Source organism: Protopterus annectens, chromosome 1.part1 (assembly GCF_019279795.1).
Source record: "Protopterus annectens isolate FY-2018-M chromosome 1.part1, PAN1.0, whole genome shotgun sequence".
In the NCBI taxonomy this organism is placed as follows: domain Eukaryota; kingdom Metazoa; phylum Chordata; order Ceratodontiformes; family Protopteridae; genus Protopterus; species Protopterus annectens.
Window position 1 is genome coordinate 224,938,716 of NC_056726.1, and position 22,947 is coordinate 224,961,662.

General features: G+C 46.4%; 1 protein-coding gene across 1 annotated transcript in view; it reads left to right on the forward strand.

The window, feature by feature from the left end:
- Window positions 1-22,947, forward strand: part of LOC122814351 (discoidin, CUB and LCCL domain-containing protein 1-like) — a 1,191,124-nt gene that overhangs the window by 1,009,198 nt on the left and 158,979 nt on the right. Inside the window, exon 9 of the mRNA XM_044086940.1 lies at window positions 7,052-7,136. Coding sequence (XP_043942875.1) covers window positions 7,052-7,136 — 85 coding nt within the window. The remainder of the gene's footprint in view (window positions 1-7,051; window positions 7,137-22,947) is intronic.

Consider the following 22,947-nt stretch of genomic DNA (forward strand, 5'->3'; position numbering starts at 1 on the left):
CCTGTCTATCTCACTGTCTCCCTCTGTGTCAGCAAATCACCTCATATAACTGGGTTCTTTCAATTGTGGAAAAAGGTTATTTCATGACTTGGCAGGAAAAACCTTCTCCAAAAGGTATCCCCCTCCCTCTAAAAAAACAAATCCATCTCTTACCTCAAGTCATTCAGGATTTGGTCCTACAGGGAACAATAGACAGGGTCCCCCCCAGAACAAGAAGGTCAAGGCTTCTATTGTAGTCTGTTCTTGTCCCAAAAAAGGATGGCCCATTGAGACCCATCCTGGACCTGTCTCTTCTAAATCCCTTTCCGCATGTACCCACTTTCCACATGCTGTCCTTTCAAACCCTTCTTCCACTCTTGAAAACCAGTGTCTTCATGGTCACTTTAAACCTGACGAAGGCATATCTTCACATCCCTATTCACCCAGATTTTTGCAAATTCCTGCATTTTGCTGTGCCGTCCTCGCACTGTCAGTTTTACTCTCTTGCCCTTTGGTTTATCTACAGCATCATTAGTATTTAGAAAGTGTCTATCCCCAGTAGTAGCCTTCTGCAAAACAAAAGGCATACAAATCTTCACATACTTGAACAACCTCCTCATCCAGGCAGAGGAAGCAAATACCTTACAAAGACACCTCCAATTCACCATTTCCCTCCTAGGAAGCCTGGGTTTCACAGTCAACCTACTCAGTCCTCCCTGATTCATTCCCAAGACCAAATTTTCTTGGGTTGCAGAATACTAACAGATCTGATGAAGGCCTTACTCCCATCAGAAGAGGTCTCTTCTGTGACCGGCTTCTTTCAGGATATTCTTCTAGTGAACTGCGTTTCAGCCAGGGAATTCCTTTGCCTACTGGGTCTGATGACAGCCACTCTTATCATGTTGTTCCTTCCCAGGCTACACGTGAGGAAGATTCAGTGGTATTTGAAGAATGTTTGCTCCCGGTATGCCCATCCACTAGACTTTGGTGCCTTTCCTTCTTTGCCTAAAGAAAGAATGTGGTGAATTCAGCAAATCTACCTGAAGCCAGAACTTCCATGACAGTCTCTTATGGCAGTTCAAAAATGTACACAGATGTAACAGATTTGGGATGAGGAGCCACTATTAATAGACACAAGGTGCAGGGTCACTGGAAGTCCTGCCTTCGGAGAAAACACATCAACATTAGGGAAATGACAGCTCTTCTAGCCCTGAAGGCATTCCTTCCCCTCATATATCCACGTCCCCTCAAAATCTTCACAGACAACACCACAGTACTATAGTACATCAGCAAGCAGGTGGAACTAGGTCTTTATTCTGCAGGCTGGCCATACAAGCATGGGAGTTGGCTACTCCATCCAATGTAGCACTACAGGTACTGTACATCCCATCACAGAACAACAATCAGGTGGATGCCCTCAGCAGGTCATTGTCTCAAAATCACGAATGGGTGTTACACAGAGATGTTTTCTTGGACATAGTCCACCAGTGGGGGGCATACTACAGATACATCCGTTTGCCTCCCCTCAGAATGGATAACTACAACTGTTGAGCTCAAGGTCCCCCTCCCCACAAGTTTGGAGAGTGGACGCCTTCTCAGTTTCCTGGAAGCAGATGTTTCTGTATGTATTCGCCCCCTTTACCCAACACAGAAGGTCCTGCTGAAAAGTTAGGACATTACGCTGTATAAACTTTATGTAGTTTTTCCTTGTTGCATGCATGCCTTTTTTATTGTGCTTTTAATTTCCTGAAAAACAAATTTCATTGTAGTAATCTGATTTAAATATGTTAAATATTTTATTACTGTAAATCGCTGTCATGTTTAGAGCTTGGGTCTCCATTGAAAATGGGCCCTAAATCCAGTTGGACCAACCCATTAACAAATGTCAAATAAAAAATAAATAAATAAACAAGCCAACAATCTTGCTGGTGACCCCCTTTTGGCCAAGGCAGCACTGGTCCCCCCTTCTTTTGTCACTAGCCATAGGCAATCGCCACAAGTTGCCTCACAAGGTATAACTCATCACAAAACAGAAGGGATTTCTCATCCACCCACACCTGCAAACTCTCAGCCTTATCCTGTGGGCGATAAACTTTTGATCCCTTTTAGCACATTCTCTAAGTGAAGGTGTCTGTGTGTCTTGAGGTCAGGAAACCTGCTACTAGGAGATCTTATTTATCTAAATGGAAAAGGTTCCCTAATTGGTGTCTTCAAAGGCAACTAGACCATTTTCAGGTGGATATACCTCTAATTTTGTCCTATTTTTATGAGCTCCTAAAACCTGAACTTTCATGTTCTTCAGTGAAAGTCCATTTGTCAGCTATCTCAACCTGTTTACCCCTCTGTCCACCCTTATTATCCAGATTGGAGGTGAAGCTCTTTCTCAAGGGGGTCCCTCACATCAGACCACCGAAAAAACCCATCCCTCCTCCTTGGGACTTGAATTTCATTCTGGAGAAACTTACTACTACTCCTTTTGAACCAGCGGCTTCAGCCACATTAAAGATGTGTACCTGGAAAACTGTTCTGCTTGCAGCCCTTACTTCAGCCAGAAGAGTTTCCATTACAAGCACTTGTGGCTATTCCATCTTACCTAATTTTTCATAAGAATAAGATCCCTCTTCGTACTAACCCTCTTTCATGCCTAAAGTGGTCAATGAACTTTCCCTTAACCAGTCTATTCATTTACCCACCTTCTTTCCGTCCCTCACCACAAAATGATACTGAGAGAGTGGTCCATTCCTTGGATGTTCACAAGCAACTTAGGTTCTATCTGGATAAGACAGAGGACAACACAAATTCCAACCAGCTCTTTGTATCCTTTCACCCCAGAGCTCTGAGAAAAGCTGTATCCAAACAGACTATATCTTCATGGATCTCCAGAACTATATCCGTCTGCTACTCCTTCCATGGAAGACAGTTACCTCACACTGTGTAAGTGCACAAAGTTGTGGCCTCTTCAGGTGCTTTCCTTAAAGGCTTAGATGTAGCTACCATTCTAGAGGCAGCTACATGGTTCTCATTCCACACTTTCACTAAACACTACAAATTGGATTGCATCTCTAGAGCTGGGGCAAGATTTGCTAAAGTCATCCCACAAGGGTTCTTGGAGACTGCATCATCTTCCTCCACCCATAGCACTAGTTGAGCTTTGGTACTCTTCCACATGTGAGAATAGTGCAACATGAGAACAGAAGGAAGTCAAATAGTTGTGTAAAATCCTAAGTCCTCCTTTTCCATGTTGCAGTATTCTTTCCCTCCCTCCTACCCCCGTAGGACTTTTTTCCTTATCTGGATGGCATCTTTTCAGCTGACCTTAGACTGTTGTCCGACTAGGCATTCATTTCTGAGGTCTGTGCATGCATTAGTCACATTTATGGCCCACGATTTATGGTCCCTGTGTGTGATATCCCACACACCTTACAGCAGCCAGGCTAAGCTTTTGTATGAGCTGGACATTCGGGTCACCTGAGACGGAGGATCCCACATACGAGAATACTGCAACATGGAAGAGAAAGGCATCTATGGTTATGGAAGATTTTACACAACTATTCTTTGCAGAAGGGTCACAGGATTAGGAGAAAACACCTAAACACCAGAATAGGGAATGACATTCCACTGGAAAGTGTAGATGTGGCTGACTTTCCAATAAAATGAGGACTGTTTGATGTGTAGAAGTATACAGATCAAGCCTTAGAGACGTGTGTACTGGTATCCCCAACAGAGGGCAACCTTCATAGTCACCATTGTCTGACTAATGGATGGGATGTTCCTAACAAAAAGTGCCACATGTAGGATGTGCTGTACAGTATACAGAGGTTTGTAACTTACTGTGGTTGTACAGACTTTCAGAGAAGTTGTTTAAAGCCTTATAATTACCTATGGAAGGTAGGGGTTGTTGGATTAACTAGTAAAAATCTACCTGCTAATGTGAAATATGTTTTCTGTGATTTCAAAACTGCTGCCATGAAAAGTATCAGGGCAAATATCCAAGGGTTGATTCTTTCATTTTAGATAGAATATGGTAAGAAAGCACAGCATTAGGATTGTCAACATTATATGAGAAGCTTCCTGAATTTCATTTAAAGGTGAAGTTTTTCTTACTTTTTTTTTTTTTTTTTGCAGGGGGATGAGGTGTTGGAGGTATTCTGTGTTTAGTGGTAACTTCCCTTCAAAGAGTCGTGATTTGGTGTGTTACTTTGCAGATTGACATATCCTGGGTAAGCCACACAAGTTTAACACAAGGAGTATCAACACTGCACGATTCCCACAACTCTTCCCTATCACTTTTTAAAATGTGTCCCTACTGAATGACATATTTCTGCCTTGCACACAAAACTCCAAGCATAGCACAGGTGGCTACTCTGCTTATTAGGGAGAAGGGTCATATGTATAGGTCATATGTATATTAGTTCAAGAACAGAATAGGGTTGAAGAGATGAGAATTAAGATGTGTCCATCTTCCCCAAAAAAAGGAAATTAGTGGAACAGAGTTTACACTTTCAAAATATTTTGCAAAATAAGTCTGAGTACTTTGTATCCATGATGGTGGTGGTGCTGCGGTAGCGTTGTCGCCTCACAGTAAGACACTGACCAGTTCAACTCTCAGCTAGAGCGTCTTCTGCATGGAGACATGCGTGAATGGGCATACCTTCGTTGAAGGTTGTGCGTTAGGGCTGGCAACTCAGCACGTAAAAATCAACTGCCAATCATTAGCGGACCGGAGTTCCGATGTGGCGACCCCTAACCGGGAAAAGCTGAAAGACACAACAACAAGAAGTCTGAGTACTCTGTCCAGGGGTTTGTAATGGCCATGGCAATGCTTCTGAGGCTGTGAATCATCTGCTTTGCTTGATCTGCCATATATGAACTTCTGCGTGCTGCTTCTGTTTCTGTGGCACATGTCAGTAATCTGTCTTATGTCTCTATTGCCTATGGTCTTGGTGGTACAGTCTTTAGGTTATGTGGCACTATAAACACATCAAGGTATGCAGTTTAGCAAATTTTATGACAAGTGGTTATCCTGTGTAGCATGGTATGTGAGGATCTTGGTTTTCTCCTATGGCAGTTTTTTACACTTCTGTTGTGCTTTAGTTCTTTTGATGATTGTATCACTTCTGGTGCATGAGTTGATGTCCACTTTATATTTTTTTGATATTACATCCTGTTAAGGACTGTTGAAAATTCATGCATTTGACATTGCATCTCCATTTATATTTTGACATTCTGGTAATTCGATGTTATAAAACAGACTCTCACACAGGTGTGTGTGTGTGTTTATAGCATCTGATATCCATTGCTTTTGTTGAACTGTGGATGTTCTTCATGTTTCATTGTTGCAGTCATCACCTGTGGGTTATCCCTGCTGTGGTAGCCCTCAGCCGGCCGAAATACCAGAGTCAATGTTTTTCTGGGTCGGCTGCAGTCGTCTCTAGTCTGACTTCAGGTCTTCAGTGCTATAAAGCAAAGCAGCCAACATCATTACACCAGTCTTTCTTGCCGTGGAACCATAGCAGAAGCAGTTCACTCGAGTGCTGGTCGGTCGCTACCAGAGTTTGAATTTCAGCTAAAAACGTCTAAAGCTAAGTACCCCATTGGGAACCCTTTTTTCTTGCACTAACAGATGTCCAAAAAATTTAACAATTGGCTCACCTTTGGAAAGCTGATCCCACACCAAGACTTCCAATCTTACTGCATCATTTGTTTAGGCCCAGACCACGATGTCCCCCGTTGCCGGTTCTGTACCCACTTTAACGAGAGAACCATTCGCCATAAAGCTCTTATTGTAGACAGTTATTTTTGTGTTCCGTCTTCGCATTCTGAAATGGCATCCTTCAGCCAGCAATCTGTGGACATTCTGAAAAAAATGGAGATATATATATATATATATATATATAGAGAGAGAGAGAGAGAGAGAGAGAGAGAGAGAGGATGAAAGACTTTTACACAGTTAAGCCCTCAGGCAGTCAGATAAGCACACAATAAACCTTCCACCAGCAATTTCCAGCTTGGATGGGTTGAATTTAGCTCTCTGTTGAGTGCAAAACAACCCTCTTAGTGTAAAACAAACTGGTTTTGAGCATAAATGCAGTAGAAAATACTTTACAACAAAAGTCAGAATTCCTGCAGTATCAGGAATCCTTGGAAATAAGTTCCCTAAGCCTGAGAAATGGTTACAAAATACAGAAAGTGTGCAACATAGAAATATAACAACATAGAAAAACTTTGCAAACTTAGAAATATTTTGGCAGACTCAGGAGAACTTTGGCAAACTCAGAACAGCTTTTGCTGTATCAGAGGAGGTTAGGAAATATCAGAGTACTGTTAAAACATCCTAAGAGCAGTAGAGTAGCAAACATTTCTTTAACAAGCACAGGCTGAAAAACAGTGATAAATTCAACCAAATCAATAAATGCAGCACAAAAGTATTAAATAGGGGAGAGAGAGAGAGGGAGAAGAAGTGCAAAAAATACTTGTATCAGCTTTGTTTTGGAAGCAGTCCAAAAAGTCACAGGTGTCCAAGCCAAGCACAGGGAAGTTGTTTTGACATATCTTTTAACATTGCAGTGAATTTCATTTTTATTATAACTGTCACTTTTATTCCTTTTAGTATTTAAGTATTGCTGTCTAAGTGTCTTGTTTTATGTATTTGTTGAAATTAATATGTTTGTACTTTGTTTTATATGCTTATTGAAATTTCTCCTTTTGTGTAATATGATTAATGAGGCAGTTGAATTTTTTCCCTTCCATTCACTGTTGTCAGATGTCCTTTATCCTTTTCATACTTCATGCCAAGTTGTACATTTTCACACATCTTCAGTTTCCATTAGCAGTGGTAGTCATTCTTGCATAACCTTTACCAAGAAAACTTAATGCCACCCTGTTAAGCATTCTGTGATATTTCCAGTTTTGCGTTGTATGCACCCCTTCCTTTCTTAATATTATTTATGGAAATGCATTTTTTTATTTTTTATGTAAGGAGATAGGCAGTTGTGTTTTTAGTATACATTTATTGGTAGAAATTTTGTGGAGAATTGTATCTACCTTTGTTGTAACATTGTTTCTCTTATAGGTGTGAAAATTGGAATTGCGGCTGCAGTGGTGCTGTGCCTGTTTTTGCTGTTAGCTGCAGTCTGCATATGGCAGGCCCTACACAAGTAAGCTGTGTTCTGCATTACAGTATTTTTATGTTTAAATGCTGTTTATTTGCTTTAGAGGTTTCTTGCCTGAGCATTTATAATTTGCAAGCATGCTCTGTCTACTACTGTCCTAGGTCTCCAGTGTCTTAGCAGCATCTCCTCCCAGCTGGTTTATAACAGCATAACCTGATAAGAAGGTTCATTCCTTTCTTAGCAGCTCATTTGAAGGACATTCATTACTTGGTGAGAAGTTAGAGTGACTGCCAAGGCTTCACCAGACTTTGTTCCTTTTATCAGTTGCCTCTGTTGGAGTGTGATTAGTAGGAAATCAACACATGGGTGGGTATCCACACGTGTGTTGCTGTTGGACTCTATGATATATGAATGAAGTCGCTTCGTGGAAAAAAGTTTTTAGGACATGGAATTGTAACATTATGAATTATACCCATAAATTTGGATTTGCTGCTGTCTGACCAAGCATATAGACTTTTTTGATTATTTTTTTGTCCTGTTGAAATTTTCTGATGCTATTCATTCAGACCAACCACTCTGGCTGTTAGGTCTTTGAGTTGCTTGCAAGGTTATAATCTGCAGCATTAGTGCTCCATCCTCAAGTAACTTTAAGAATGTTCCTCCCATTGTGTACCAGGTACCTAGATAACCTCAGATCTTATTTGCTGGCTTCCTGAGATGATGTCTGTCTCTTCTTCCTCTCAGTTAAGTCATCGTTTTCATTTATTTTGCTAAGAACCTTGGCATCTGATGTCTTTTCCATCCATTCCTCAATGTATGGGTCTCCGATCTGACTTTGACCAGTTTTTTTAGACTTAGGATCCTTAGCTCAGGCTCTCCCCCTTGCCCATAATCTTCTCCAGTCCCCCACATTACTTTGGATCCCATTTGCTGCTCTTTGTGAACAGACGTGGATCGCTGGCTTGGGCTCTTCAGATACGTACTTTAGCTTATTTTGCTGCTGATCTTTTTGGTTGTTGGTTGAGTAGTCATGTATTTTCCTTTCTGTCACCTTCCCTTAACAAATAAATACTCATTTAGTTTCATTTTGGCCTTTTTAGTGCCCTCCTTCATACTAGCTATGTAGTATCTTCATAGTTAACATTTTTGGTATTTTGGGTTCGGTACACGTGTTCTGTTGTCAGGCTATTTCTACATACCATTGTTGGTAGTTTTTCTGTCTTTTTCCCAGTGATCTTTATTTTGTTATTGTGTTGAGTTGAGCGCTATTATGGTGGACAAACCTATGGGATTCAAGCATTGTTTATCTTGTGGCCATAAGATGCCAAATTCTGACTCTCATGCCAAGGTTATATATTGCTTGGAAACTTCTCATTTCAAGGAAGATTGTGCCATTTGGATGGCTTTTGGCCACTGGGCAGTTAAGTGCCGAAACAAGTTGTTTTGAAGGGTCTTATCCCCCAAGTAGAATCGGTAAAATCTGCTTCAGGTTCTCAAGAAGTCCCCATCCTGGAAGAGGCCCTTGGATATGAGCAAGGAGGGCAAGAATGATAAGCCTAAGGAGAAGGGCAATGAAGAAAGGAAGCGATTTCCTGACTGCTCTTCTCCTTTTGCATTGTCATCTACTCCATCAGCAAAACTTCCTAAGTCCTTGGATCTGTCAGACACTCTGGATCCGACCTTTGTCTGATCCAGAACTCCTCGAAGGAAGCCATGAATCTGAAGTAGGATATTCATTTGTCTGCAACCTGTGGGTTATGGATCCGATATCGGATCCGAACCGGCATAGTTTTTTTTCTAGCCATCCATCAAGCTCCTCCCTCCCTCACCATGCAATGCCCCTCTCTCTTTTCCCCCTCCCCTATCTTCTTGTTTCTCCTCTCAGCTATTGTTTATTTTGTTTTTTTAATTCTTTTTTTTTGCTTCTTTTGTTTTTTTTTTTTGTGTATTTGGGTTTCCTATTATTTTATTATTTTTTTTTTATTTTTTTTTTTTTCTGTTTAATTTTTATTCCTCCTAAGCTGGTGCGTATTTATGTGTGTGAGGTGTGTGTTTCTTGCTTGTTTATTGTTTTCTGTAACTTTTACTTAACTGGTGACTTTGACAGACTAGCTAGCTGGACTAAATACTCCGAGTGGCCATATTTCTCTAGTAGCCTCACACACTCGGTGTGTTAGTGTCTTCTTAGAAACACCACTGTCGATTGTTGTCTTGGTCATTTGTTGTTGTTCAGAACACTGTTTGGGAGGTCAAGCTGGTCTTAGGCGGGTTCCTTAGACACCCGGACTCACTCCTTAGCCTCCGCTCGCCGCCCTTCCTGCGCCCTTGCTCTTGTTCCCCCCTCCTGCCCCCCTCCTGAGTTGTTCCCTCAGCAGGACCTCCCTGGACCTGAGACTCAAACTCCCGGGGACCAAGCGAAGGGATGACTCCTGACGGGCCGAGAGGAGAAGCCCGGCAAGCCAGCCGATGAGCAGATCCCCGGACCTCTCCTCCTTCAGCTAGCTTCCTGGCTCTCGACTCTGTGTGCTTCTCTGAGGTCGGGGCCTGAGGAGGGCGTCAGTCGGCACGGCAGGCAGGCCTAGGGGTCCTGAGCAATCTCGGTCACCGCCTCCTTTCGATACCTGCTGCCCTTCTCGGATGAAAGTTCACGGGGGTAGCAATGCTTCGAAGAGTGCTCTGGGTGCTCCGCTCAACACCTCCCCCAAGGCTGCACTCATTCTCAAAGCCCGCTTCCGATCCCGGAGCCTCCCCGCTCGGAGGGGTTGGGCGAGGTCGGGCCCCCTTCCGTTGGTGCCGGGAGGGGTTGGTACTGTCGTCGAGACCGGCAGCGGGCGGGGGAGGTGGGAGGATAGGTACCGGTCTCGGCCTTGGGGGCGCCCTCTGTCGTCGGAGGGCACTGTCACTGCGGATCCGAGAGCGCGGCTGGCCGGTTGAGATCATCGCTCAGCGCCGGGCTCGATCCATGTGGCCGGGCGCCGGCCACTTGTAGCGGCTTTTGTGGCCGATCCACTCGCTCTGTTCCGAGGAGAGCCCCGGGTGAGAGGTGCTTGTTCAAAGCTCCCTCTGCACTGGGCTGAGCTCCCACTGAGCTGGTGGAGCTTCCATCGGCCGGCCCCCACAGCATCCCGTTCTGTTACTCCCCCTGCGACCCCTCCTCGGCAGCCCCTGCTCCGCTCACTCCCCCAGCCCACCAGAGGTGCCTCGCAGCAAATTCCTGAATCACTGACTCCCCTGATTGGGAGGGAAGGCTGACAAGGTCAGGAGGAGGCGAAGGAATTGGCTTATCACGACCAGGACACTCGTATGAAACCCCTGGGGCTAGAAGAGGAAGGGAAGACAGTCCCACGGTCCACCCCACACTGAAGCGGGGACGTCTACCTGGAACATGTCCCCCCTGCCGGGCGTGTCCTGCTGCCGGGACCACCAGAGGACAGTCGGACACCGGACACCCGTGGAGCCAATTCCCAAAAGACCACATAAGTCCTTAGCCCGCTAGCCCCTTAGGACCCATTGGGTAAAGGGGACTCTGTAACGGACATGTTGATGGCATGCCCCAAAAATGGCGCTAGAATCAGGAGAGTCCCCTTCGGCACCCACCGAGTCAGGAATACCGGATGATGGCTTATGGACCTGATGGATGAGTGGCCACGGGCGACCTTCGAACTGGTTCTTCCCCGCTCCATCCAGTCCACCGAGCGGATGCAGCGAGGTACGCTTAATCCCCAATGGATTGGCCCGACGAATTCTTCGTCACCAAAATGGCTGCCACTCTGGGTCAGTCACATGTTAGGGCGATCGGCTCTCCATGCTACGGGCGCCAGGCCAACTCGGAGGGGATCATTGCGTGCGGGGACAGGCTCTGGTCTCCGCCCAAAGTCTTGGCTGAGAGCAGTCCTACAGGCTGCGAGCGCCCCTTTGATGGTTCCCCTCTGTTTGGCAAGACCCGTTGGCGGGGCAGCCACCCAGGCGAGAAGAACTGGGCTCGCTCAGGGCCGTGGCGGCTACGTTTCACCCCGCCCTTCTTCACCCCAGGCCCCGATTCTGAGTCAGTGTTGGAGTGCGAATGTGTAGTTCGACGGACAACCCAGTCCTGCCGTGAGAGAGGAGGACTGGGCTTCTCTGGCCGCCAGAGCTTTGGCAGAGGCCACTTTCTCAGGGAAAAGAAGAGACTTGGGCGCAGAGACCCTGAGGGTTGCCCCTCTGCTCTCTGGGCAGTCGGTCCGTTCCAGGGGCAGGGAGCTAGGTGGGACTAGCCCTATGAAGGCAGAGGGGCTCCCCCAGGGATGCTCCAGGAAACCTTCTCCACCTTATACAGTCCGATCCCTCGTTGGCGACTGCCCCGCTCAAGGGAGGCCGCCAGTCAAGGGTATGGGGCACCGCTAAAATCTGGGAGAGAATATAGATCCCAGACCAGGGGTTCTCAAAGAGTTCTAGGGGAGGTCGCATTCCTGCCCCTTCACACCCTCAGAAGAATCAGTCCCCCAACTCTACCACCAAAGGGTCACCCTAAGATGGTCTCAGAAATTGGGGTCACTCTACAGAGCCATCCATCTCGTTCCCCAGGCCAGACCACATCATCAGGGTAGGTCTCAAGGTTCTCATTACTACCACCAAACTAACCCAACAAGAGCCATCCTGTTTCTCGCTCTCTCCTGGGAGCCAGTCAGTACCAAAGAGTTCGAATGGTCACTCTACAATCTATTCTCTCCCCAGGGGTTTTGCAAAGTGGTAGTGCTCGCCTTTGACCCAGGGGTGAGGCTTGCAGATCTATCCTCTTTGGACCACTGGCTTCAGGTTATCTCTCCTTCTCGCTGCCATCCAGTCACCATCTTGCTCTATTTCTGGGCATGACAAATCACCCAACAAGTCAGCCATACCAAAGTAGCTTAAGTGGTGGCGGGGCTGCAGCTTCAGGGGAGTTCTGAGCTCTCCCTGGGCATACTGGCTCTCTATCTATGCACGAGTCTCTTGTGACCATTTCCCATTCATGTGGGGTTCCATGTGGAGTTGGTCCTAGGGGCCAAGGGGCCATGGCTTCATGTTTTCAGGGCTTCCTTGCTCCATGCTCCATTTCTGCGCCTTCTCTTGGTTTCAGTGGTTCCTCCTTGCTCTCTCCTGTACATCATCCCATAGGTGCGGCATGTTCTCCAGTGCAAGTTGCTCTCTCTCTCCAGGGTCCATGGCTCACTCCCGTGCAGCCCACAGTGTACCCTCACTTATTCCCCTTGCCTCTACAGTCCGCCTTTTTCGGGTCAGTCCTCTTACTTTACTCTCCCCACCTTTCATCCTGACAGATCAATAGCCTTACTGCATATCAATGTTCGGGGAGGTCCTCCCCGCTGGAGAGCGATGCTAGCACTTTTTGTCTTTCTTCCCCAACTAACAATTGCGACGGGCCTCTACAATATGTCACTTCTCCCGTACATCAAAGTCCTGGGCCGGGACAAGGTCTTAGATTCTTGTCGAGGTGTTGAGTTCTTGAATGGTGGGCAGTGCTCTGGGTCGCTTCAATGCACCAGGTCGGTTTCTCATGCTCGGAACAATTGCGGGCCATTGCACCATTTCTTCGCCAACCTCCAGGTGCGATCAAATTGCACAGGGAACAAGGTCTCTGTCGCCTCAAGGGGCGAGGCCATCACTTCTCCCTCAAACACCAAGTGCATAAGCTTTTGTCTCTTACCTCCCCTCACCCTGACCCCAATCCACTTTTGCAGCCACTTCCTTCCGGTCTTCCTGGCACCATTTCCTCGGTGCCTGGGTCATTCCCGGTCTTCTGTGGGTGGGTCAGAGCATGATTCTCATTGTCATTGAAGCGGACGGCCATCGACGCTTGGGTTTCCCAAAGGTTCTCTCGGTGAATACTCCATTTCTCGATCCTCCTCTCCATCTGATATCCCACATCAGTTCCTGAATCCTCGGAAATTCCCCGGTCTTCATGATCGCTCTCATGCTTGGTTCCACTGCCTGGGTTCCTCCGGTATTCACCTTCCGGTTAGAGCTATTTTAGTATTATTCCTCTGGAACCTGAAAAGTTTGCGAAGCCTTCTCGCTTCCTCTCTTGGTGGGCGCTCTCTTAGGCCTCTAACCTTCACGGTTCCTCTGGATATCCCACAAATTTTCCTAATTTCTCCTCTTTACCTGCGGAGCCAACCACTCTGTCAAAGTTCTCGAACCTGGCTATTCTTCACCCTGACACCAGTGTCTCCTTCTCCAGGTCTTATGTCCAGCTCAATTATACTAATGCAGTCTTAGGCTAAAGTTTCTCGCTCTTTCATAAAGCAAATTTCTCACCCTCCTTGGGACGGCTCTTTGTCCTTCTATGGCCGAGTCCTCAAAGAGGTTTATCCCTTACAGGTGGATCTCAAATTAGTGTCTTACAAGACAGCCTTTTTAGTAGCATTACATCCCAGCAGAGAGTTTCGAAAAGTAAGCTTTATCAGCTAAACCTCCTTACTTTATTTCAAGCCAATGCGTTCCTCCCTTGCCACCAACCAGTGCTTCCTTCTTAAAGGGTTTCTATAAAACAAGTGTCTCCTCCTTGGGACCCCTCCTGTTTTCTTCCCTAAGTATATGAAAACCTTCGTGCCAGCAGGCTTAACCTACTTTCTTTTCTTGTCTTACGCAAAGCAATTTGGTTGCAACAGGACAAGCTGGTCTTTTCCAGAAAACTAAATTTTTATCTCCTAACACTCAGTCCTTGTTGGGCCACCAATAGAAAAAGTTTCACTATCAGCTGGATTTCACCGGTACATTCCGGAACTACTGTCCTTCCAGGAGGCCCTTCCATTAAGCTTCTGGCCATTCAAATCCTCAGTATCTGCCTCGACTTCTTCAGCACTAGGATCTGGTGAGAAGATAAGGGTGCAGCAGCCAACAAGGCTTCATCTATGCCCATTTATCCGGTCAATATCTGAAGATCATTGCATCCGAGAGCATGGGCAAACCTCCGACCTAGTTTCTCTTTCTTCTGAATGGGCGCCCAAGATAAGTTTCTCTGAGGCGTCAGGGAGGCCAGCGCATGGCTGAATATCCTAACCAGGATTTGAAGTTATGTACTCACCATTCAGGTTTCCATCTGGTGGTCAGGTTCATTGTCTGCAACCATCCGGGCTCTATCCCCTGCATTTTTCAGTTTCCTGCATATTACTTGTTACCCTTTGAGGTAACTGGCATCTTTTGAAGCTTCGATTGTCTGCATGACAGGGCATTATGGAGTCCTTTTGAGAGCTTGGATCCTGCTTTGGACTCCCATGAGGTTGCATCGAATTTTCTCTGGAGTCAGTCTTCCCTAGACTGTTCTCCATTCCTGAGAGACCTGTATGCAAGGCTTTTAGACCTCCTCCTACATCTTCCTTTAGATGTACCAGAAGTCTATCATAAGTTGATGTGGTTAGAATGATGAAATTTCTCAGGACTCAAATACAGTTGAGAGTTCTCTCTCCTACATCTCCCATTGGACCTGTGAGCTTTGAACACTCTCCCTTGCCTGTGTCTGTTGCTTCTTCACTCCACCATCTGGTTCCAGGAACCTTGGATTCGAGATTTCCAGGATTGTCCATATCCAAAGCCATGGTCTTCTCTGACCCATCTGGTTCCCAATTCCTGGAGTTGGACAGATCTTGGAGATGAAGCTTCAGCACAGTGTCTGGGGGCAGGGGTTTGATTCCGAAGTTTCTAGAGACATCCTTTTTCTCTTGGAGCACTAGATAGCTTGACTCTAGTTCCATTCTGTGGGCAGGGTCTGGGTGCCCTTCCTCATTTCTGTGTGGTACCTTCAACTCCTGCCAGAGTGGTTTTGGGTTCTCTTTAAGCTTCTGCATTTGAATCAGTTGAGAGAGCTCTCTTCAAGACAGGAGACTGGACATCCTTACACCTTCCTTTGGTTCCATCCGCTCCACAACTGTCAGCCCTGAGTTCTGATCCTGCACAGTCAGTCCCACTGAGACAGAATATTAACACTAGCCTCGAGACTGTCCTCATTCAGGATTCCGCTCAGGCTTCCAAATTTTTTCCAGAACATTCTCCCATGAAAGCATTTTTGAAGCATAAGTGTAAAAGGAGGAACATTGATTTCCCACAGAGTCTTTGGCAGAAGACCTGAATTTTGATGAAGGGGAGGGGGTCCCCCACATCACCCCCCCGAGGACGTCTCATTTGGGTAGATTCTCAAACTTTTGAGACAGAAAGGAAGTTGGTCTTCTGAAGCCCCTTCTCAGGCCAGTCTGTTTTTCCTTGAGGTTTTTGATGCCAGCTCAGCTACTTCCTGCCTTATTCCCCCAGCTGATAAGATGGTAGACTTGATCTCTTGCCGGGCATAGAAGGAACTGGATATCGCAGAACCGATCCCCAGAAAACTCAACATGTAGTTAGTTGCCTTAAAAGACTGCTCACTGGTGCAAAGGCTTGGCAGTGGATGCCATGATAGTAGCCGCAGCCACTAAAAAAGAGCTGACTGAGGAGAGCTTCTCTGGATGTCCCCTAATGATTCTAAGGCCTTGGACAGATTTGGGAAGTGTGTATATGCTTCAGCTATCTTTGCTGTAACATCACAAAATTACTTGGCTCATATGACAAGGTTTCAGAGGGAATTGACAAAAGAACTGTCCAAGTCCCCGTCTGCCAAAAGCAGAAAAAAAATGTGGATTTTCAACTGGCCCACCCTTCAGTCTCTTTTGAAAGCCTCCATGCAACTGATTTACAATTCAGTGGAAGTTGTTTCTAGAGTAGCAGGAGGAACAGGCGCATCACCCTATGGAGGCATGCCTGGATGCGCTTGTGTGATTTTGTGGAACCTTTAAGGCTTCTTTTATCAGTGCGCCTTTCGATGGATTGACCTTGTTCATCCCTAAGGTGAAGCATGCACTCTGCCGGAGCAAGAGGGATGGGAAAACTTTCTGCTGTAAATATATTTTTTCAACCCCCTAGAGGGCCTTTTCTAGAAACCAAAAGGGGGGTAAAAATGTGGTTTAAAATTCCAAAGGGTTCTCCCAAGACTCTTCTGGGGATAGATCTCCCCAAGGCAAAGGGGGAGTATTCTGTCAGCAGACATCGCCTTTGTGGCAGAGGAAGTCCATAGATTCAAGGTTTCAGAGGTCCTTTCACAGGAAAGAATTATTAACACTCCTGAACTGCAGCCTGACTGCTGCACTCGGCGAGAGACAGGGGGCGCTTATCTCTACACTCAAAAGCATTGGATATCCATCACCAAAGATGTCTGGGTGTGGACAGTCATTACCGAGGTTATTAAATTTCCTTCCTCTCTTCACCCCTGCCAGTAAAGAAACTTCCCAGTGTTCCACCCTCTCAAAGGAAGGCAGCAGTGATAGAAATCAAAAAGCTGTGGGGAAAGAGTCATCGAGGATGTCCCATAAGACCAGCAAGGATTCGGAGATTCTTCTTTTTGCCAAACAAGAACAGGGACCTAATCTGAATCAATATGTCAAACACCAAAAGTTTCAAATGGTTACAAGTATAGTCCTTCCTCCCTCTTTTAAGGAAGGATGATTGGATGTGCTCAGTAGACCTCTGTGGTGTGCACTATCACATCAAAATAGACAAGTGCTCCAGAAAGTTTCTTCACATTGGGCTGGGAGCCACTCATTTTCAATTGAGGACCCTGCCCTTTTTGCCTCACCCCAACTCCCTGAGTGGTCACTAAATACATGGCAGTAGTTGCAGATCATCTCAGACTGCTAGGGCTCTGGCCATTCCCCCTATCTAGATGACTGGCTCCTCACTGCTGCTATGAGGCCTGTTCTAGTCCAGGCCAGAAACTGTCTCTTCAGCTTTGCTCAAGCCTAGGAATTACAGTGATCTGCGACAAATGTAAACCTTCCCCAGTACAAACCCTGGAGTTCACAGGGAACATACATGGACACTGATTCACATAGCAAGGTTGCCACAGAGCACATTATCTATTCTATGGAATCAGGCAGTACAGCTTCCCTCTCATCAAACTCAGTGTGCCAGACTAGTCTACAACTTTGGGGATCGGGTCTTTTTAATATATAAACACACCTTTATTGAATTATCACTTGTGACATAGGCAAATTTACATTTATACAAAAGTAGTCAAACTGTATTAACACATTAACAAACATTATACTTCACATAAATTGCTATATGTCATATAACATAAGCAACATTACATAAATTATTAAATTTCCGCTCCCCCTTTTTTAAACGAGAAACATCTTTATTAAACTGTCATGACATAAGCATTCATAAATTTATGTAAATGAAAATGAGCCACACTGACACAGTCCTAGTTGCAAGCATTTTATATCACAAACCACACTGACACACTCCCAGTTGCAGACATTATACACCAGTTATAGTCTACCCAATAATTTTTAGACAAAAATTACACAGCTCACTTAAGTCCTGCCTTCTTTTAAACCACATTCCTCCCCCTGTATGTATTGTTTCCACAATTCCCATTTTTTCTATGTAGTTTGCTCCTACCCTTTTCTAAAGATCTCAATTCCAGTTGTTTTTTCTGTTACTATATTCAGTACTTCTAATATAGTTAAATTAGATACTGATTTCCATTTTCTAGTAATTGTTTTTTTGGCAGTCACCATAATTAGATACAGGAAGGCCTTACAGAATCTGAATTGCCTAGAAGTGGCATCATAGCTCAGAAAAATCATCTCCCTCGTTACACCAGTCCACCCACCCAGCATCTCCGACAATGCATCCCACAGGGAATCCTTAAAGTCTGCCAACTTACTGCACTCCCAGAAAATATGTTCCCAAGTACCTCTTTCTTCCCCATCATGCCTCCAGCATTTGCTGTCTACCTGAAGAAAACATCTCTGGAGTCTACTTTGGGTATAAAAATATCCTGTGTAAACATTTTCAAGCAAAAATCCTAGTTCTTCTAGATTGTGTTGAACTTTTGGGAGACGTATGGTTTCTTTGTGAATTGCTTATCCATTTTCTCTTCCCAATCCTTTCTAACCTCCTCTGATTTATTCTTGTAAATTATCATGCAATATTTTATATGCTCTACTAATTATTCCTTTTTTAATGGCAGCTTCTGTTCTAGATTCTACTAAAAACTCTACCAGTGCTGGTCTTACATTTAGGACCCCCATATTTCTTTCTCTTTGCCTGTACCTCGATATCAGTCCTTGATAAGGGAAGACGATCTCTAACCTGCAGTCCATATAAATTATTTGCTTCTTCCCATTCTATTACCTTTCCCTCTCTAGTTATTTGTTCCCAATACCTTAGTTCCTTTGCTAGATTTCTGTAGTAAATTCCAGCCCCCTCTTGCCACTTATTGTCTATCCCTAATTGCAGTCATCCTTGTCAGCAAAATCTCCTTTCTCCATTCCCATGTTGGCTCAGTTCTTAGAATACTTTCTGCTGCTTTATGGATATAAAAATTCCATATGGTTTTTGTTATTCTCCTTAAAGGACTGCTTCCAAAATCCCAGTCTCTCCTGGTTTCTTGAGCTTCCCCCCTGTTTCAACATAATCTCTTTCCACTTTGAATTATAGTTTTCTGCTTGTGGTGTGTACAGGAGCCTTAACTGTGTAGCTCTGAAATACTCTTTCAAATTGGGTAATCCCAATCCGCCCTGTTCTACTGGAAGAATCATCTTATCCCACTTGCCATCTTCCCCTCCCAGATAAAGTCCTTCAGCTCTTTATTAATTGCTGTCCACAACTTCTCCTCTAGTTGATAAAAATATGCTATAATATGCCATCACTAGATGAGCTGCCAACTGGCTCACTGACAGAACTCACATGGTGAAAGTAGCTGACTCCAAATCTGACTACCGGGCAGTTACAAGTAGAGTCCCACAGGTATCAGGTCTGGGTCCTCTCCTGCTGTTTGGTATCTACTTCTGTGAAGCTCAAGCCAACACCAAGAGACTCTGGTTAACCAAATTCGCGGATGACTGCAAACTGGGAACTATTATTGATTCTCAAGCTTATGTTGACATCCTACAAAAAAGCCTAACTGAAACCAACAACTGGTGCCAAAACCGTGGCCTTAGGCTCAACGCCAAAAAATGCATAGATGTTATGTGATCCTATCTCGCCTACATTCTGAATGATGGGTTCGGAGCCGATCCCTCGGCTCCGACTCGGCACGCTTATGCCAAAGAGCGAAGTCTCTTATTGGCTGAGCTTACTATATCCCAGGATGCACCACCACCAGTCCCCCAGATCTCGTTTGCCGCTTCCCTGCAAAGACGTGGTCTCGAGCTGGCTGGGCTGAGTAGCTTTTATTAACTACTTTTTCTGTCAGTTTTTGCTCTTATAGCACAACAGCCGTTTTAACGGCTATTGCTGCCTTTGTGTACGTTTGAGTAGTGAAATTTGTTGTGTGTGATTGGGTTGAGTTTGTTTCGGCCCCCCTTACAATCCAGGGCCTTTTCGGTCAACCTTTATAACTGAAGCTTTTAGTGGTTTAAAGTTCCCGGTTATTACAGCTAAGGTTGTGTTTTACACTATTACTGTAAGCCTTGGGTTTTTTTGTCACAAGCGAATCTACAGTTGTTAAATTTCCTGTCAGAAATTGTTTAACATCATGTCTCAAACCCCTAGGCCTTCGGGCTTTAAAAATGTTCTAAATGTGCTTTTAAGATGTCTGTTACTGATGACCATCTACTTTGTGTATATTGTTTAGGGGCAAAGCACTTGCAGGAGTCATGCAGCGTATGTCACGCTTTTTCCTCAAGGGTCCTCCAGGAGAGGAAAAATAAATTGATTCTCAAAGGGTTAATTAAACCCTCTTTTGAAGAAGCCTTGTCTTCCTCTCCGGCTCCTGCCAAAAAGAAAAGGGCTTGGTTCCGACCAGTCCGTCGGATCCGACTGCCAAGAGACCTAGGCAGGCCTCTCCTTGGCTCCAAGACTTGAGCCGAGGTCGAACGTCTGCCTCGATGCCTCCAGTATCGACTCCTCGGGCTTCGGAGCCGATGGCTGGGGCATCGAGGCGGGTCACCTTCGCCGCTCCACTGCTCGGAGCCGACAAGGGTTGCCAGCTCAGACACTTCCTCCTCGGCGCGAAGTCTACCTCGGCACCGATGGAATCTGGTGTGTGTGTTTCCTCGGCGCCGATTCTCATCGAGTCGCCTCGAGCCGGTCCCCTAGTCCCTTGGGGCCGAGGAGAGGTCTTCTCGAACCCGTTCTGTTTCCTCTCGGTCTTGAGAATGTCGGATTCTGATATAGACAGGGTGCTCCAAAGACTGTTCCAGTCCCCAGTCTTCCAAAATTTGTTTGGTTCCGACCCAGTTGGCTTCGGGCCGATGACCATGACCCCACCCATTGCCATTCCTCCTCCGACTGCCCGGCTCCGTGAGCAGGTGCTCTTGGAGCCGGTGGAGATCTCAGGGTCGGCTCCGACCCTTACTCCAACCCGGCCCTCGGGTCCGAGTTTGGTACTGGACTTCTTCGGCTGGACCCGAGGGTGATGTTTGGGACCTATGCTTTGGTTCCGAGCCTCCCTCGGTGCTTCGGCTGCGGGACTTCCGTCTACCATCATGGCTCCGAGACCGGACACTCCCAGGATTCTGGGGTCCGGCTTTCAGGGCCATGAGGAGTGCCTTGGCCAAATCCTCTTGACCATCTCTCGGTTTTACCAGCACCTTCCCTGGGCGTGGAGACTGGGTCTTTGGCAGTTCCCCTGTCCGTAGCCAGCGGAGCCCCGAGGCCTGAGGTTACCCCAGTGGCGGTTCCCCTCCTCGTGAGGGTTCTTCGAGTTGTCTTCAGAGGAACCCCAAGGAAGAGATCGTGCAAGAGGAAGCACGTGGACTCCCGAGTCTATTACATCGGACACTGATATGGATGATGCGGAGGGGTCCCCTAAGTCATCCTCGGATGATGTCTTCTTTGCAGACATCTGAGAGTTCCTCAAACAAACAGGCGGCTGGATGTCCAAACCCCCTCTGCGGACGAATCAGTGCTCCTCAAGGCCTTTGGGGCTCAGCCCTCCGCCTCCTGGGTGTCTCCGCCTTGACGAGCTTCTGGATTTAGTTTGTCGAAGGCGTGGGAACATCCGGATACCGTGGAACCAGTCCCTTCTCGTCCAAACAAATTCTTATCTGCTCCCCGAGAAGGAGTTCCTTACTAAAGGCGTGGCTGTAGATGCCATGGTGGTGGCATCTGCTACACAACAGGGCGTGGCAGAGGCTTCAACGTCCATCCATCCTCCTAATAAGGAGTCTAGGAGTATGGATAGTGCAGGAAGCGCACCCTGACTTCAGCGGCCTTTACCTTAAGGTCTCTGAATTATTTGGCACATTTTACCAGGCTTCAGAGGGATCTGGTCAAGGAGTTGTCAGATTCCCTCTCGGGTAACCTACCTGAGCAGCTAGCCCAGTCCGTTAGCTCTCAGTTGGCTATCCTTCGTCAATTGCTAACTCGTCCATGAGGCTCATTTCCTATGCGGCCGAAGGCGGGTAGAGCGGCAGGCACAGGCGTGGCTCTCGTAGACAAGCCTGGCTCCGCTTGTGTCAGTTCTTGGGAGGCCTTCAAGTCTTCCTTCACGACGCTCCCTTTGATGGGTCCTCATTGTTTGGACCCAAGGTGAAAGACACCCTTACCGCTGTGAGCAAGAGGGAAAACGTTATCTGCCGTAGGGGCCCGTTATTCCACTCCCTTTCGGCCTTACCCCAAGGCCAAAGGAGGGAAAATGTGGTTCAAAATCTCGCAAGTTTTTCTCCCAACAGCAGGAAGATTCCCGTCCAGAGGCAGAGGGCGGGAAATTTTTCAGGGAGACGCCTTCCCAGAGGCGGCAGAGGGCCCGCAATTCTGGAGACCGCGAGTCCTTTTGTGGCTCTTCAGCCTCCCACCCGACATGAGGGATTGCCCGGCTGCGCTGCTCCGGAGCCAGTCGGGTGTCGTTTTGCCAAGCACCTAAAAGCCTGGGAGTCAATCACTCAGGACAGATGGGTGCTTCGGATAATTGCCGGAGGTTACACCATCCCATTCAAATACTCACCCCCTCCGTCCAAGAGAATCCCGGACCCACCACCCAGTCAAAGGGAAATAGCAGCCGCAGAAGCTTTAAAGCTGCTAGAAAAAGGAGTCATCCAACCGGTCCCCACAGACCAAATCGGATCAGGAAATTACTCCAGGTTCTTTTTAGTGCCAAAAAAGACAGGGGACCTGAGACCAATATTGGATCTCAGCAGACTGAACCTATCCGTCACGAAATCCAAATTCCGAATGGTCACGTTGCAATCCATTCTCCCGTTGTTGGAGAAGGATGTTTGGATGTGCTCGATAGACCTCAAGGACGCCTATTATCACATACCGATACATCAGGCGTCCAGAAGGTATCTGCGCTTCAGCCTGGGAGTCAGTCATTACCAATTTTGTGCTCTGCCCTTTGGTCTCACCACAGCCCCCAGGGTGTTCACCAAGTGTTTGGCAGTAGTGACGGCTCACCTGAGGAGTCTTGGATTCCAAGTGTTTCCCTATCTCGACGACTGGCTCCTGACTGCCACCACCAGGCATCTACTTATGGACAACCTCAAAGCCACCATCTCCTGGGTGTTTCCCTAGGGATTACATTCAATTGGTCAAAGTCTGTCTTGCTGCCCTCTCAGCGCATAAAGTTTATAGGAGCAGAGATAGACTCAAGATTGATGCTGTCTTTCTTCCTGCGAAAGGATCCGAACTTTACAGGGCCAAGTTCAAGCTCTGATCTCGAGATCCAAAGCCCCAGCCAGGATGGTCCTACAGGTTCTAGGCTCAATGTCTGCCACGGTACTTTTAGTTCCTCTAGCAAGGTTACACATGAGGATTCTTCAGTGGCTCTTGTCAACTCAATGGTCCTTTCAAGATCTTCCCTCAATCATCACATCATGATTACGGAAATATGCAAAGGGACCTT